The sequence below is a fragment of the Etheostoma cragini genome, chromosome 9 (genome assembly GCF_013103735.1).
Source record: "Etheostoma cragini isolate CJK2018 chromosome 9, CSU_Ecrag_1.0, whole genome shotgun sequence".
NCBI lineage: Eukaryota > Metazoa > Chordata > Actinopteri > Perciformes > Percidae > Etheostoma > Etheostoma cragini.
This window is the reverse complement of record NC_048415.1, coordinates 6,345,813-6,364,460: the sequence shown is the minus strand read 5'-3', so window position 1 is coordinate 6,364,460 and position 18,648 is coordinate 6,345,813. Positions and strand designations below refer to the sequence as shown.

At 41.1% G+C, this 18,648-nt stretch overlaps 1 protein-coding gene across 4 annotated transcripts in view; it reads right to left on the bottom strand.

Moving 5' to 3' along the window:
- lrp8 (low density lipoprotein receptor-related protein 8, apolipoprotein e receptor) overlaps positions 1-18,648 on the bottom strand; it is a 176,839-nt gene that overhangs the window by 9,628 nt on the left and 148,563 nt on the right. For all 4 annotated transcript variants that reach the window (XM_034881051.1, XM_034881052.1, XM_034881053.1 and 1 more), the window contains exons 14-17: positions 16,390-16,531; positions 13,275-13,427; positions 10,878-11,264; positions 2,478-2,546 (exon numbers count right to left, since the gene is read on the bottom strand). In XM_034881051.1, coding sequence (XP_034736942.1) covers positions 2,478-2,546; positions 10,878-11,264; positions 13,275-13,427; positions 16,390-16,531 — 751 coding nt within the window. The remainder of the gene's footprint in view (positions 1-2,477; positions 2,547-10,877; positions 11,265-13,274; positions 13,428-16,389; positions 16,532-18,648) is intronic.

The window sequence follows — 18,648 nt, the reverse complement described above, 5'->3', positions numbered from 1 at the left end:
GACAGAAACAAACTTTTAGAGAAGGTCGTGTGTGAAATTCACCCATCACCTAATCTTATTTGTAACCTAATGTCACTTATTTCTACTTAACATTTTTGTTTATTTCTTACTGTAGCTATGTTACTTTATATACTTATTTATTTTCCCTTTTCTTACTATTATTTTACCTTGACTTTGACTGTGAGCAACTGCAACTAAATAATATCCATGAGGAGATTAATAAAGTATTCTGATTTTGATCCCACACAGCAAATACCACATATTTAATGTGTGGCTATTGTTTAGGCCTTATGTACAAATGTATTAATCACAAAACAAGTCTTGAATCTGTTTTTTGTTTTTTTAAGAAAATTGGTAAAAACTGAAAACAATGAGCCTTCATACTATATATACACATTCTATTAAATTCCAATGTCTCAATTTTAAATAATGATCAAAAACACATAAACATTCACCCAGTCAAAACACAAATACGTGCATACACAATGACTGAACCACAGACACATACTTTTCCATTGAATCTTGTAGCACCCAGGTCCTGTAGCCAGTGATTAGGGCTTTGTTTTTGTTTTTTATGAAAAGCCCTGAAACGTTGTTTAACTGTCATTGGCACATTATTCTAGTGATACATTTGGGCTATGATTTATAATTTTGCACTAGCAATGTCAGAATAATTTAACACAATATGCACACTGCCTGACTCTGTTGTTTTGGATGGGGTTGTGAAAGCAGAGTGGGCAGGGTAGAAGAAGAGAGACAAAGAAGATTGGGGGGATTTGAGATAAGCTATGTCTCTCTCCTCTCATTACCATATCAGCATGGCTGCCAAGCTGCCCTTTAGGACCAGAGTGTGTCTGTAGTGCATGTATGAGTTTATGTGTGTGTGGAGCGCAACAGCCAAACCAGAGGTATGTCCCTGCAGAGAGATAACAAAAGTGTGTGCGGCTGTGATATTGTGTGCGTACTGTGTGCCCACATCCATTGATGTGTCTGCATCCCCTGTGGAAGCCCAATCTAATTGCTGTTTTGGTGGATAGGCACTTGAGATCCCTATGTGACTGGGCTGGAAACCCCAGATCCTCTTTTGTTCTTCTCTAAATGCTCACTGGTTTAAAAAGAAAATCAGCTTTTGTCTTATTTAGAAATGTTTTCAGTCCAATTAGAGAGTGGCATAACAGCCTGACTTTGGCCAAATACCAATAATCTTTGTTGGGCTGTTTCCCCTTGTGGAGCTGTGGGTGGGCGTGGTGCATTAACGGATGTGAACGGAGAAATGGGGTGTGGAAATCCGGCCCTTGTGGACCTCCAACAATAATTAACGTTTCAAAGCTGCCAAAAATTGCAGAATGGGGGGGGATTTATAGCTGCAATGAATGGCAGTAGGACAAAATGAGGGATGGAGTGGAAAGAGTTAACGGTCTCGGGAGTGGTTTTTTCGAGCTGATATCCCAATCGGTGAGAATGAGAAGAGACAATTAATTACTTTACGATGTTTTAGAAATCCCATAATTTATCAAAGTTTTCAACACTAGGGATGAAAGAGATCTCAATTAACGCCGTATGCTGCTACTGTAAGGTCATTAGCACATTTAGCTGGTTTCACAGTTACTATAGGTTATAAATTAATTAATTAAATATTTCCATCAAATTAAGATTAATACGCGTATAGATTATCTTTACTAAGATGGTTTGAGGGTAAGAACTTGCATTCTCTTTGTTTGCCCACTTTACATTAGTTGTTGTTGCATGGTAGCCTAATATTGTTTTTTCTACCCTGACAATAATGTTATTTCCCATGTCACAATTTCTACTGCTCCAAACCCATAGGACAATTTTATCTTGTTAAGCCCCTTTCCCGCCTATTCAAAATCTGATTCCAGCAACTGTGTAACCCACTCTGTCCATTTGGTCAGAAAAATAGGTCAGAGCACTTTATTGATTGTAATGTGAACATACTGTTTGATTAGAGCGAGGACATGAGCTTAATGTTATAACAGCTGGTCAAATGTGATGACAAAACATAAAGTGAATTTTCCATTTGCTCAAATATCATTAATAATGACATAATGTGCACAATACAAAGGCGATGGCTGACAAGCTTACTGGCCATTATTTTGTGCTTAAACATCACCTAGGGCTGAAATATGACTTGAATGTTCAAAGGACAAGAAATTGTTATTGTTAAATCAAAAATATAGTCATTTTAAACAGTCCGGTGGGAGTACAAACACTCACCAGAAAACAGTCTCACAAACACACACAGTCTCACACAAAAACCCAGTCTCACAAAAACACAGTACACACACACAGACACACACACACACACACACACACACACACACAGCCATACATATTAAACAGCACATCCACACACAACATGCAAAACTTGAAGGACAAGCAGAGACAGAAAAGCGAGGAGGGAGAAGCAGGCAGGCAGAAAGCAAAGGCAACACAGCAGAAAAGTAAAGAGTACTCACCAATAGGAATGACTATCCCCAGAACAGCTACTGTGATGTTGTTACCTATGAGGTAGTGATCACTCGCAGCTGAGAGGAAGAAGAAAAAGAGAATGAAAAATAAAGCTAACCAAGACATTTTTTTTCTAAAACATCCTCCCACAATACCTTGCTAGAGAGAAACACAAGTTTGACACATCCTGCTGTGAAAAAAGATGCATAATATAAGGGCAGAGAATCCATCTAAATTCACTTCAGACTGCTGTTACGGCTCCTGCCTTTTTGGGATAGTTTAGCACTTGTGTTTCAGAGATGTAAATCAGTCTGTGTTGTTGCCCGGAGAGGATTGGCTGGCGTGATGGCTCCGCCCACTTCCTTGTTCCAGGCCCTGCTGTGGATTGGCGCGGCTGCTGGAGATCCGGCCAATCAACATCCTCCAACCAACACCGGGAGGGTTTAAAAAGAGCTGGGATCCTTCAGTCTGGGCGGCTGAACGTTCAGTTCAGTCTGCCACATTGTGCTATGCTAGAGATTGTTTGAGAAACCATTGTGCTATGCTAGAGATTGTTTGAGAAACCATTGTGCTAGAGATTGTTTGAGAAACCATTGTGCTAGCGTTTGTTTGAGAAACTAGAGTGCTAGAGATTGTTTGAGAAACTATTTTGCTAGAAACAATTGTTATTAGAAAGCTAGTTAAATTCTAAGTTGTGTTAAGCCTTTGTTTTTTGGTCTTTTGTTATCTGTAAACATGCGTAAAACAGCATGTGTAGATGAATCATACCAGGATGACATATAAATGCATGAGATGCGTTTTAATACAAAAGGAGACAAATGCAATTCCAGGAAATAATGCATCAGAATTTGCACTAATATAACTCAAAAAAGAAAAGGAATATTAACAGAGAAGATCTGTGCTGCTTATGTACGTGTACACAATTCAGCAGTAAGCAAAACCCATTCAGATGAATACGGGAGTCAGGATACAGCGTCCAAGCTCCTGGTGAATCATGTCCATGTACACACACAATGAGAGCAGCACAGATCTTCTCTGTTAATTTGTAAAAAGACAGATACACATCTGGCTAAACAACGCTACAGTAATAGATCATAGTGAGTAAACAAAACATTACTGTCATGGATGACGAGGATTTCCAAGACCCTAAGGAAACCCGGGGCTTACACCATGGAGCATCAGTTCACAGTTCCTAGCGTTGCTAGTCATCACGATCATCAGAGGCTGCACGACCATGTGTTAAATTTGCAGAGAGGGAGATTGCTATTAAAGTTGTCAAAGCTAGACTTCTTCTAGACGTCTAATTTGGAAGCCCTTGAAAAAGAGGCTGCAGCTGCTATGGCCCAGGCAGAAATATTGGAGGCAGCAGCAGACGAGGATGAGGTTTTTTACAGTGGAAAGGCACATACGAACATGTGGGTGATTATGTAAAGGACCAGGCTACACGTCTGAGCCAGCAATCTAAGTCAGCCTTAAACTACCAACGTGAGCAACAAGCAATGCACCTCTCAATGTTCTCCGAATGCTTTGGAGGAAGATGGTAACCAGCATGTTGAAGATGATGCCTGCCCCTTACCACTTAACCCACAACAATGACAGAGCATCATCAGAGAAACCCCAGACCACAGAAATACTCCGCAACCTTCAGTCATTGGTCGAGCTGCAAGGCCTATCACATTTTGATGACCGCCCAGAAACCTATAGAGCTTTTCTAAACACATTAAGGGGTTTGGACCTTACTGCCGGGGAACCATTGGACTTGCTGTCAAAATGGCTTGGTAAGCAGAGTGCGTGGTGTTTGAGGGTAGTTCATTTAAGCAACCCATAAGCAGCTCTGAAAATGACTTTGGAAAGGCTTGATGAGTGTTATAGTGCACCTGAGGTCATAGAAAGTGCTCTTTTTTAACAAGCTTGAAGACTTTCCAAAGACCATAAGGCTTACAGGAGAAATGGATTTCTCAGGGATCAAAGTATAAGGTGGAGTATCGTTGGGGGGGGGGGGGTTGTATCCCCCCCGTTTTCCCCGTTTTCTTTCTTCACCTATTTAATGTGCCACCATGCTAAAACAAGGACTTACCCGAGCTTTGCACTTCCAGGCAACAGCTCTCCCCGGAGTTAGAAACCTCATTTAAAGTGTGTATCTTCCGAACTCCAGTGTCAGTGCATAAAACTAATGATTTACCAGCTGCAGCTCAGAACAAAACAGCACCTAAAGATGATGTAGCTAAGCACTGTCCCATCCATAACAAGCCTCATCCATTCAGGAAATGCCGTGGCTTCAGATTGAAAACAACTGAGGAACGGAAAGCCTACTTGAAAGAACAGGGCACTGAAGCGTGATAAATGCAACAGTGAGTATCACCTTACAGCTCTACATCCTGGTCCACCTCCGTGAGCAATCAGTGCCTCAAACTGCCTATCAGAGGATGGCGGTGAGGAGGAAAAAAAAGATGCTTCGTTAACACCTGCTGTAAACTGTGCACTGAGGTTTGTGGCAGCGCTGTAACAGCAAAGTCTTGCTCCAAGATTTGCCTTGTCAATGTCTATCCTAAAAGGCACCATGAGAATGCTGTTCTGACCAGACCAACAGATCATTAGCCAGTTCAGAGTTTTTTAGATTGGTTTGGCATCCACGGTCATACGCTTCCCTACACTTTGAAGACATGCCGGTATGAGAGAGAGTTCAGGCTGAAGAGTGTCTGTCCATCAGATTGAAGCATTGAACGGTGGAGTAAGTCTTACACTTCCAACACTGATCGAATACAATGACATACCAGACAACCGTGAAGAAATCCCTCAAGATAACGAAGCACACATCCTTCTTCTGCTTAGGAGAGACCTTCTTAGAGCTCGAAAGGTGAGGCAGCAGAACATCGGTCTTGGCAACACAACCTTTGCTCAGAAGCTAGACCTAGGGTGAGTCTTGGTGTGTGATGTATGCTTAGGGAATGTCCATAAGCCCATGGTTAAGACCTTTAAGACGAGTATCCAACAAGAAGGAAGACCTACTTTTGTTCAGCCAGCTCCTCCACTGACAAAGGGAAAGGAGTGCTGGTATATACCAACTTTTGGAATTTAACCAAATGCAACCATGCAGAGGACATCAAGGACTTTGACCTGGGTGGAGAAACCATTACCACACAGTGCAGACTTGGTTTGATCTGGGAAGTTGCTGCTGAAACATCAACTTCCAGGCATCTGTCAGCAACAAGCCATTCACACGTTGTGGAGTTCTGTCCACAATAAACCTTTTGATCCACTTGTGTTTGTTGCTCCTGTCACTATTCAAGGGAAGTTTCTACTCAGAGAACTGTCTAAAGAAGTAAGTGACTGGGATGTTCCAGTTCCATAAGTGAAATGTGGTGTGTGGCAGTCATGGAGAGACTCACTACAAGACCTGCAGCAGCTTTAAATCCCTCAAGCTTACACAGTTAGCTCTCCCACAAACACCAATCGAAAGGAAATCTGCATCCTTCTCAGATGGTTAAACCAAACCAACTGGCCATGGTTTACCTCAAGACAACGGATGAGGATGGTCAGATCAACATTGGGTTCATGTAAGGAAAGGCAAGACTGGCAACACAAACAGTTTGATGCAGTCACCTTCTACTGTGACACTAAGGTGGTACTTCGGTACATACAGTATATAATGAGTCAAAAGGATTCTGTGTACACGTCCACAACAGAGTTCAAAGAATTTGACAATCCACACAGCCAAAGCAGTGGCATTATGTGCCTACAGAGCATAATCCTGCTGATCATGCATTCAGGTCTGTTCAAGCTTCTCAGCTCACCAATACCAACTGGCTGACAAGACCAGCACTCCTGTACGAACCACAGGAAACCTACAGCTAACAGCAAAATGTGTTCAAGCACATTGATTCAGAAACAGAGATCTGACCACAAGTGACAAGCTCTGCCACTAGCACAAGGAACAAGCCACTCACCCCAGAAAGATTTAACATATTCTCTTCCTGGAACTCTTTGCAAAGAGCGGTTGCAACACTCATTTATGTAACTAATTTGTTCCAGCTTTTGAGCAGAGTTCCTTCTCAGTGCAGTGGTTGGCATCAATGTACAAACCCCACTCAGTCAGTGACCTGTCAAAGGCAATGTAGCCAATAATCTTCTCTGTGCAGAAGGCAACCTTCTCTGAGGAATTGGACACTCTCTCCAATGGACGAAGTATCAACAAGAAAAGCCCACTGGCTAAGCTAAATCCACCCATAGATGAAAGCTGGCAGATCTGAGGAGCCGAGAGAAGAACCCTATCATGTTGCCTGGTAAGCATCATGTCTCCGCATTGCTCATACGTCACTATCTTGAGCAAGTGGAGCACCAAGGCTGCACTCTCACTGAGGGAGCCATTTGAGTAGCTGGAATATGGCTCATAGGTGCCAAGAGATGCATAAGCAGTATTCTTCATGGATGTGTCATTTGTCGTAAGATACATGGGAAAAGGGAGAGGCAGAAGACGTCAAACCTACTAGAAGAGTAGATAAGCACTTCACCCCCTTTCACTTACACAGGTCTGGATGTCTTCGGTCTTTGGACTGTGGTTGCAAGGTGCACGAGAGGAGGCTTATCCCAAAGTAAAGGTTAAGCATTGCGCTTTACTTGCATAAGCAGTCGCGCCGTTCACATTGAAGTAATTTAGTCCATAGATGCTTCATCCTTAATTTGCTACCTGTGGTCCCTGCAAACAAATACACTCTGACTGTGGAACAAACAGTCAGTTCTGAAAGAGTCAAAAGTACAGAGGTATGTCAACAGTCAAGGTTGCACATGGGATTTCAATCCATCCCACTCTTCTCATATGGGGGTTTCATCGGAGCGCATGATTGGAGTGGCACGGAGAATCCTGGAATCTATGCTGATGCACACAGACTAATCCAGCTTGTCTCATGAGGTCCTGTGCACTCTGAGGGCGGAAGTGACAGCCATTATCAATTCCAGACGCCTAGTTCCAGTCTCTATAGATGCAGACTATCCTCTGATACTTACCCCAACAATGCTCCTTACTCAGAAGCAGAGCGGGCTTCCTCCACCTTTGGGAATGCACAGAGAAGGCTCTCGATGGACAGCAGTGCCGTCAGGGGCAGAAGTTAGCCAATCAGTTTTGGAATCACTGGAAGTGAGAATATCTGCATGCTCTTCAAGTTTGTCACAAATCGCAAGACTCATGTCTTAACATCGAAGTAGGTAAGTGGGTGGTAGAGTTTGCAAAGTAAACCTCAAGGTGACCTGTAACCAAGATCATTCTCCTTCTGAAAAAATAGGGATGAGGCTGGATTAGCTGTATAGTTATCTATGTGTTGCATATTTACAGATGTCAGACGGGGAGTGTTTTGCCTTCAGGTTTAGTGAATTAACCCCCCTACTGGCCCTTTACATTTATTTTAGTTTGATATGCACTTTGACCCAGACCAGGAAGTTGGCCATTTTAGTTTTTAGTATGCAGCCGTATTTTTGCTAAATGGACTCACATTTCATCTGCTGCAATCCATCTTTTCTGGTCGTCAGACCATAGAACAATCTCTGGACATTATTTTTGTGATGAATGTTTTAGGATTGTAAGTTTACTGCATGCCATGTTGACTGCATACTTAAATCACTAGTGCCTAGCAGCTATGTAGATTACATCACTAGGAGCGAGGATGCTGTATTCTGATTTCCGTATTCCTTTGAATGGAGTTTGGCTTACTGCTGAATTGCGTACACGTACACAGACAATGAGCACAGCACAAGATCACAGTCCTGGTCCTGCATACCAATTAGCTCAATCTAGAAAGAGTCTCTGTGCAGTTGTGTGCATGGAAATCGCACAGATGGGAGGTATTAAATGGGGCATGCAATTAAGACATATTTTCTCTCATAGATGCATTCATATAAAAGGATAAACTGCACATTCACACACACACAGACATACGGTAACATACAAAGGCAAAGCAGGTGATATGACCTCAGACTGAGCAGTGAGGCGTCGGCATCCTGAGTCAGCAGAAGGGAATTTGGCTTTTCTTAAAGTATAAGTGATGTGCAATGGGTCCTAAGACTCCTAAAGTTGGATTAATAGAATCTTATTGAAGCAGCAGTTATGAAAGAAGCAGTCTTAAAGGCAGAGAGAGAGGAAATGAAAAATCAAGGAAGAATAAAGTCAATTTCCTTAAGACATTATTGTTGGAGGGATATTAAGTTCAAAAAGAATTTTCTGTTTGCCTTTATGATACGTCACTATTTATATCCCTACAATATATTTGGCTCCTTTAAAAATAACACCTATCTTAATGTCTAGGTTACCTACAGTAGATAATATTAAAGTCAACATATAAGAACTTAATTATTATCTGCAGGCACAGTTACACAACAGTTTTTGCATGCCGTAATCATTCCTCTTGTTCATACAGGCCAATAAAGTATCCTCCTTACATGCTTGCAATGCAAGTGATGGGCTACAAAATCCACAGTCCTGGTTTTGTGCAAAAAGGTATTCTAACAACATTTATCAGTCTGAGTTAATCAAATGAAGTTGGTATCTTCAGAATTTCCATTTTGTTTCAAAAGACACAGTTTTGGTGCGGAGCTGCAGTGACAGGGCAGTAACCCAAACAGGCAATTTGGTCATAAAAAAAAATTAAAATGAAAACTTTGGAAAACACATGGTCTAAGCCAGACAAGAAAGACTGATGAATAATTAGTGAAGATTCAAGTTTGTAAGAGCATAGATGCATATGAGCTTTCTACCAGCTGCGGTTTATCTTTTATTCCTGAAGCTCCTGGTTCTTCCTTGTTCCTCCATGCCATCCAGAGCGCCGTACAAGTGTAACAGCTGATGCTGGCACACTTGACAGTGTGCACTGAGTTGAAAATTATAACACATGGCCCATGGGCTTGGAGACGCATCATGCCCCATTTTCTCATCCGTGTCTGCTCCACCTCTCATCTGGAGCACTTGTGGTGTGGTGAGGAGGCTGACAACTTCAGAGACTAGAGGAAACGTTCTTGCGTTTTAGTAACTCTGAAAAACCCAGGCCCCCAAAGTGATAAGACTAGATATAGCAGACATTCTTTTTGCTTCCCTGAAAATCACTTTCTCTCCTGCCTTTTTTCCATCCCATATTTCTTATTCCTGTAAATGCAGTTTCCTGTGTGTTATTTTTATAACACTCAACCTCCCTGTTCAAGTGCTGGACTGTCATGTTCAGTTTAGTGCTCTGTTCATTCTTTTTCCTCTATGGCCTCTTTATTGCCTCTCCCTGTACCTTCTCTTTTAACAATCCTTAGTTTTACTCCATGCTCTTTATCATTCATTTCCCCATCCTCTCTATGTCGCTATTTCTTCCTTTTCCTCCAACTCTCACACCCACTTTCATCATCCTTCCTTTCTCCTTTTCCTCTGTAAAGCTTTTTCAATCTCAGTCTTGGCTCCCCTAGTTTCTCAATATAATGAGAAATGTCACTGATGTAAATGCAATATGGTCAATTCTGGGTTCAAACAGAAAGCGGTCTTTCTCATTTGCCAACCAGCTTTTTTCTTTTACTTCCCTCTTCTTTTTATATTTAATCTTTAAAGTCAGTCAGATATAGGACATGTAAGCTACATGTTATTCTAAAGTCTGTAAGTAACTATATGAATCACCATATGTTTAGACATTGTTTTACTGTTAGTCTCCTATTTTGGTCTGAAAAGGGGAAATGCAATTGCGCTGGAGCAAGTAGAACACAAAAAATCCACACATAAAAAGGCAATTTGGAGAGTTTATGGCAACAAGAATTCAAACCGAAATCTGAAAAAAAAAATGTCTTCAACAAAAATCTGACTGCATGTGGTATGCAACACAGTGATTTATCAATTTTGCTTTGCGGTGCTATCAAGGGTTCTTCTCTGCCTCTAAATGCAATTTAAGTCTTAGTGTGGCTTTGTAAAGCATTGGTACTACTGTTATGTTCTGGTGTCTTTGCTTGTCTGGTATTTTTTTGGCCCGCCAGCAAAGCATGATTGGCGCGAGAAAGAACTCATGCCACGAGAGACAGTGAAAGAGAGAAGGTGAGAGAAAGAGGGAGAGGACGACAAAGAGAAGAGGCTGTCAGAAAGTGATGAAGAGTGATGAGAGGTGTAAGTTGAGAATGGAGGGGACTGTCGTTTGTTAGCTCTGACAGCTCTGTTACACGCTGCTCATGGGGGACCAACCGCAAGTAGGCTGAAAGATACACTAGTAGATAGTAGATAGACAGATGGTCAGACAATAAAAAACGAAGGGGAAAGAGAAGCCGGAGAGAGGGGAGGGAAACTGATGCAAGTAGTGTTTTTTTTACTCCCTGCTGCTTTGATGGCAGGTGGTAGCGATAGTGATGGCAATAGAGCATTACACTCACAGAAGGACAAACATACTGTATGCAATTCTTACCTCTGTGGGAGAGGTTGGTGTTGCTTTCTCTCTGAATGCTATTGGGGGCCACTGGGCCCAGTAGAGGCGTGTGTGTGGATGTGGACTTCTGACTGGTCCTGCTGAAACTGGTCGTCTCTGTGCTCGTGGCCAAAGGGGTCCGAGGCGGCTCCGTAGAGGTTCTCCTGGGGGTCTGAGGTGGGGCAGGTGTAGTCAGCCCTCTGGTTGTGGGCCTGAATGTCGTAGCAGCAGAGGTGCTAGTGGAGCTTGTGGTTGTGGTAGGGGGAGTCGTGGTGCTGGTAACAGTTGTGCTAGTTGTTGTAGCGCTTATTGTTGTGGTTGTGGTGGGAGTTGTAGTGGTGGTGGAGGTGGTTGGTACAGCTGTTGTTGTGGTTGTTCTTGGTCGTACTGCACATAGGAAATAGGACAAGTATTCCAGGTTTTACTTTACTTTATGCTAACAGCTGGCAAGAATGTTGACCACACCAGTTGCAGTATTTTGGCTGTGTGCATCAATACCCAGCATGTAATGGGACATGAAAAGATTATAGGCTAACACACTCCCAGCTCTCCTGAGTTTAAAAAAGCAATATTATACCATAAGGTATTAAAACCGATGTTCAAACCAATTAACTGCGTTCTGCTTTTACGCATTACATAGACCAAACTCTTAAACTTCAGTAGTTAGTTTTTTTATGCTTAGAATCCTTTATTTGTATAACAGACGTTTTAGAACAATGACAATATTGCATCACGTGATTCTGTAAAATCAATAAAAAGTAATTATTGCCATAGTCACAATAAGTGCCATAGCTTTCTACATTAACAGTCATTAACTTGACTAATGAACCTCTGCTTTGTCTCCAGAAGGAAAAGTACACTTCCAGAAGGGAAGTGTACGGTATATCATCTATCACTTTCACCACCTTTTTTAAAAAGTCATCTTTTTGGTTGTTTATTGAGGAGGGACAGTGAGGATTAACATTGTTGCATAGGAAGAAGTATGTATATAATATGTCTAGCTCAACTGGCATCTTTTTATCAACTCGAATATAATATTGCACATAACACATATCCCCAGGTCACCATTGACACCTTTCTATATATGTCATCAGACAAAAAAGCAAAAGTGATTTGATTGATTTCCAAATACATAATCATTAGGTTTAATGGTCAGTGCTAATTATAAAGACAGAGAAACAAACCAGAGAGCAAAAGGAAAATAATTTTAGGGGGGATTTTATCAAACCTTTATCAGGGCCCAGCAGAAATATTGGTACCACATTAGGAAGTCCAAAAATTTTAACACTCTTTTCTCTCGTTCTCTCTCTCTCTACTCAATGATCATATTTCCTCCCCTTCCTTTCTCAGAGGGATTCTCTGAACAGTGGCCTACATTTATTATCACGTCTCGTTCTCAGCTGCTTTCTCCTCACCTGTTCAAAAATGAAACAGTGCAGGTCTATTAAGGATAACAACCTAACAATGTGCCGACTGAGGAGGCTGGGGACTGGTTGAGCAGAGGGAAATAAGCTTGGTGAAATAATGGAGGTTTGCTGGAAACACAGGTAAGATGGGAGAATCCCCGACCAGCTTCCCAAGATAGCGTTACATTAAGCAGAGGTACCAAATTCTCTGGAGGAATTGGCTTTCGAATCAATCATAATATATACAATATGATAAGATTTAGCATTGTTGAAGGCTGATTCTGGTGAATACTCAATTTGGATAAAAGCTGCAATAGAAAATAGCGTTTATTTGTTATGGTTTAAGATAAATCTGAATATGAATGGGTATGAATATATACACTTTATTATGCACAGTGTATGAGCAGACAAATTCCCCATCAGCAGTATTTATCATGTTAATTATTTACTGTATACATGTTACTGACAATCTTAAAATAATTAAGTGGATGTCCTTAAGTGTTAACCTTCAGGGTGGGTGGCACACGTGGGAATACAAGTATAGGAAGCTAGCACTGAAACCTATAGAGAAATGAGTTGGTCTAGCTCTGGTAAGAGCAGAACCTAAATCATATTTGAAACGACAAGCCAAGATTCAAGTTATCCCAAGAGACCAAAGAATAACCAATTTGTATTTCCTTCAGCCTGTTACGGTGCATGGAATGTTCCCCATAGCCATCCGTGTATAAGGTTAGATACCATCCAATCTACTGAACAGATAACAGCAAAACATTTACTTGAAGACATGCATAAATACTTAATTAGGAGGTGGACTCTTTTTAGCAGTGTTGAGAGAGTGAAACCAGTTTAATATCTGTATAGCATGGCACTCCATCATGTCACTGTGATTACACTGATGTACAATTCATGTGACATTCTCAGCACAATCCCTTTTATTAGGTGCGCTCCTGGACTCCTGTGATTTATTGGTTGCAGAGCGTGACCGACTTACCTATAGCACAGCGCCTCATGTCTGGTCCCAGCTCCATGCCATCAGCACAAGCACACGTGTACTTAGGAGAGTGATCTGTGATCTGGGGGGCCTTCAGACAGAGGTATTCACAGCCACCGTTAGGCAGACTGCCCAAGTTGCAGGTATCTGGGGCTGGATATGCACAAGCAGAAATAAAAAAGGATTTAAAGGGTGAGAAATGAAATAAAGTGCTTTACACATTTAAAGCCTTAAATCTCCACTGAAAACTGTTTAAATAACCATGAAATGTATAACATTTAATAACAACTTGGTGCTTTTTCTCTAAATGTTCGTTATATTGAAATCCAATCCCACCTCCAGGGTGAGGTTTGCGTGTACTGTAGAGCGGAATAGTTAATCAAAAAAGGCCATTAAGAATCAAAGACAAAGCCCCAGTTTGTGGTCTCAGTCAGCATCAAAAGCATCGGAGTAATTGTAAAATGTTTAGGCCGGTACTGGTATTTAAAGAAAAAGAGAAAAAAAAGAAGAAGAAAAACACAAAGAACTAGAAGGCCACTCAAAGAGTGCAGACCTCCGTCAATGCATGCATCTCACAGTGTTAGTGCAGTTTGAATTTTCCCAGTTGGGAACTAATTTTTCCTATTTTTCCAACAGTACATAAATGCAGCACAAACACATATCTCGCAATGTTAATGAAAGTGAAAAATCATATGTGGATTCAGATTCAGATCCTCTCCAAAATGTTATGGGTATTCCTTGGCCCATGCCAACCAAAAACACAACCTCCTTGGCGGAGGTAAAAATCTAAGTCTCTGTACAAAAGTGACTACAAATGTAAATTTCAACCAGACAAAAGTATATGACTTAGCAAAACACCTTGGCATATGTCACAGGATTACGTAATTGTTTTTCTTCATTTTATCTATTGGATATTTCTGGATATAAGTGCATTAATATTAGGGGAATTTTTTTGTGTGTCCGTTTAATATGAATTATTTCTGGTTTGAGCACTTGTAATATCTAAAGGGAACGTTTATTGAAGCTTAGCATAGGTTTATTCTAATTCACTTCCTTTGGGCAAACAAAAGTTTCTAAATGTTTTACACGGTAATACAAATTTAATACATGTAATATATATAATATATAATAATGGACCCCGAATTTAGACCTTAACATCAAGTCAGAGTTCAGGGTCTTGAACATTGTTAGCTTAGTTGTAGTAAACAACATCTAATCAACCAAAGTACTTGCTCTACTTACTATCTAGTAATCTTATTGTGTACCATACTGCAAAACAATATGAAAAAGATGCTAAGACGACATTTTGAAGTGTTATTTAGAAACCTATAATTGTTTCCGGTACAGTAAAGAGATGCTTTGGTTAAGGCACGGGTGTCTGGTTTTTAATCTCTGCACTCAAATAATAATTGTACACGCAGTTTCCCAACCTAAGACTCAGTGTCATGGAAAAATATTGCTACTCTTGTCATGCGGGGAAGCAACAGAAATAGGTCAGGTTGCGGTTAATTCTGCCTTCTGACTTGTGCATCGTTTTAAAGAGCAGCAGATCAGAGAAATCATCACTCGTCAGAGGAAGCAGCAACATCCCTCACGACAGTGAGATTCTAATAAGCTGGGAGTACATTTGTGCTTGGCGTACAGTATCTCCTAATAGCAAGTATATAATATGAACAGCTGTCTGAATGAAACTCCAAATATTGCATATACCTGCCTTTCATTTTTAAAAAGAAAATGAGTCTCTTTAAGTAACAGCAAGTCTTTGAAATGCCATGACACACACTATCAAATGTACAATTGATGCTGGGGAAAGAAATATGGAAAATGAAAGGAGAAAAGTGGAGGGAAAGAAATCAAAGAACAGAAAGAAAGAAAAAATGAAGCATTGGAAATATACATATGACAAAATAAGAAGGAAGGATATGAGGAAAAACTTTTGAGGAAAAGGAAGTAGAATACAAGAGATAGACAAAGACGCAATTTAACAAAATTAGGTTGTTTTGAAGTTGCGATAGCTTCATTGTCCCCTTCTCCTCTTATTTGACTGCCTCCCCTAGGTCTAGAATAAGAACTAAAACATAGAATAAAGGCTTCAAAGCACGTTGATATATGGCTCCAACTAATTCAACATGTGTGGAGGTGTATTGTGTGATGCTCTTCCCCTTTTGGGTTGTTTAGATTAGCACATTTTCTGACAGGAATAACAATATATGAAAAGCAAATTGCTTTCAATCACTGTGCATTTTATCAAGAATCTTGCTTATGATTCAGACCTCCTCACAGGGCAGCTAGAGTCAGTGTGTCTTCGTTTAGTCCAGTGAGGCCTGGTTGTTCACTTTGTTGCAAAATATCTGCTTAATTCTGTGGTATCTCTTTAAGAAAAACTCTTGATTTATTAATAAGAGAATGCAATTTGCTCCCCACTGGCACTCAGACAAGACTGCTTTAAGCCCCCCCCCCCCCCCCCCCCCCCCCCCCCCCCCCCCCCCCCCCCCCCCCCCCCCCCCCCCCCACACACACACACATACACACGCTAAATTAGCATGCACACACGCAGATGCTCGTTCGCACAGCTGCCTCCATCCTGGGAAAAATACTACATCAAAACACATCATTTGACACGGACAACATACACATCAATCTAATCACCATCAGGTTACTTGTTTATTACTTCATCAGACAGTTCTTATGGATTAAGTGGATCCTTTAGTACTGTAGGCTACATGTATAATTCAAGGCTTTATTACCAGGGAGTTGGATGTTAAAAGGATTATTACTTTTTTGGTTATAGTTTATTGTATGGGTTAGAGGCGCTTAGATGAAGTTATCAAATTATGTAACTGATCAACACTGAACAAACACACACGTTTTAACTTATACTTTTTGATGCTAACCTCTGCTCAGGGTAATTTTAGTTGAGGTTTTGTTGGGAATAATATACCAATGAAAATTTTACATGGAGCAACTATGATCCGAGCCCATTATCCCCAGTTTGCAATTCAAACCCATCACCTGTAGCTCCTCGTCTAATCACTCTGATGTGGCTGCTACAGACCTAGAAACAAAAAAAGCACCAAACGTGTCCATGTCATATTGTTGTTGCTGCATGTCTTACCCTTGGGCTGCCTCTGTTCATGAAACACCACCAGGTCCAGGGGGTTGTTGAGGTGCTCTGCCACCTTTGCCACATCTTGTCCTGTCAGTCGGTTGGCACTGTATATCGTTTCATCCTCCAAGTCGGTCCAATATATGTGATCCTGAACAAGAACAGAGACCTTATCAAAATACAGTACACACAAGTTGAAAAAAAGAAAAGACAGAAAAAGCTGTAATATCTGAAGATCAAAACGTCACTCATCAGTGTTACTCAGCGCAACAATTTAGGGTTTTGATCAGTGCAAAGCTAGACGTAATTCGACATTTTGCTGGCCGTACAATGTGTTTGTAGCATAGCTAAATAATGTTCACCATGTCAAAGTCACTTCTTTTCCAATGCCTGTGTATGGCAAAAATGCTTTGGGGGCCATCGTGCCTCACGTGATGAAACGGGGGTTGTAATAACCTTTGTGGCAGCTAAACCATATTTGCATTTGTATAAGCTTGAGCTTGTCTCAACTTTCACTTCACCTACTCACAATTCTTTTTAGGGATACTACAGTACAAGCTGCACAAATGGTTATGACAATTGGTTTCTACGACGACTGCAGACTGCTTCACCTATGCAGACACACATCACTTAAGAAAAACTCTAAATGAGAGCAAAAGAACACACACAGATGTTGAAGGCCTATCAGGAGGTGAGTGGGTAAAGGAAAGATGGCCTGTGTAGGCATTTTTTCATCAGACTGAGCTTGTGTTAACAGTTGCATGGTCTTTCTAAAGGCCACTGACCTGTGGGGGTCCGGCCACATATTTGCCTGGTGTGTGCGTCTACCTATGTATGTGTGTATCTCTGTGTTTGCTTCAGTCATAGCTGTAATCCACACTCTCCATTTGTGCTGGGTTATCAGTTGATTTAACCTTTCTCTCACTTTCTCCTTTTCCATCTTTCTCTGAGCTCTCTATCGCTTCATCTCCCCTTCACTCGGATTCAGATAACCTTTACTCATATGACAGCAGCGCTCAAACAATGAAAGACAAATATCAGCCATGTTGATAAAGCAATACTCCAACCTATCATTTCATCTCTCCCTTTGCCTTTCTGTCTCTGTGGATGTCTTTCTCGGTCTCCGTCAGTCTCTGCAATTCTGTACCGTCAGTCTCTGCATCTGTCACCTTTTCCTCACATTGAAAGCTTCAAACAGCAATGCAGACCTGAGAAGGTCATTGCTCTTCATTGTTAGATCAAGGCAAATCTTCCACACAAAACGTACTGGGGACATAGGCACACTCAAAAGCTATCCTGAACACAACGTTGTATCACGTCAGTCATAGCTGTTTTTCTGTGGTTGTCAAGGGGGCGGGACTACATCTACATGGGTACGAAGTCTTCCACGGGTCAAGGAGAGAACAACCTTTGATGGTTTTGTCCCAGAAGGACCTTCTAACAAATGCTGAGCCTTTTTTGACTGGAACATCTACCTGATACTTAGATGTCATGCCAGAAAACTACAAATGAAAGCTCAAACAAGCCAACACTCAACCTTCAGAGCCTGATTGTTGAGGTTTTATTGTATGTATTTGTTCTTATCAGCCGGTGTTATGAACAAATGCTTGGTGTTAAATTTGTGCAGGAATGATATGAGGACACATTTTGTGTTAATCTCCACTAAGCTGTAGAAGAACGTTAAAGCCTTTTCACATGCATGGCACACCCACACAGGTGTTTCTAGTTATTTGAGCTGATAAGACCTCTCATCTGGACTGTGGGTGTTGACAGATAAGGTTTGACTGACATTTTCCTCACTATTCTGTTAAAGCAGTGGTCAAGTAACTCCCATTTCAATATTCACTTAGACTGTTATTAATTTAATTGATCCGTGTGTAGTCTATACCCACAACTTTCCACTCCCGGGATTGCCTGCAATGTCGCTAGAAATTTTGCCGTATGTCCTTCTTTTTGGCCGGATTTCGTTTGCCTAACGCTTTCTTTGTGTTATAATTTTAGACTCTGGATAATTTATGTGGACTATGGTTAACTGTTTCTCAGATCTCTGCAGGGTAAATCCAGACAGCTAGCTAGACTATCTTTCCAATCTGAGTTTTCTTTTGCACAACTAAAACAACTTTTGAATGTACAAATGTTCCACCAAAATAAGCTCCTTCCAGAGACTATTTTGCAGCGGCACTGGAGCTTAGTTCTAAGCGCCATTCATGACGTTTGTGATTGGTTTAAAGACATACCAATAAACCAGAGCGTGTTTGTTTCCCATCC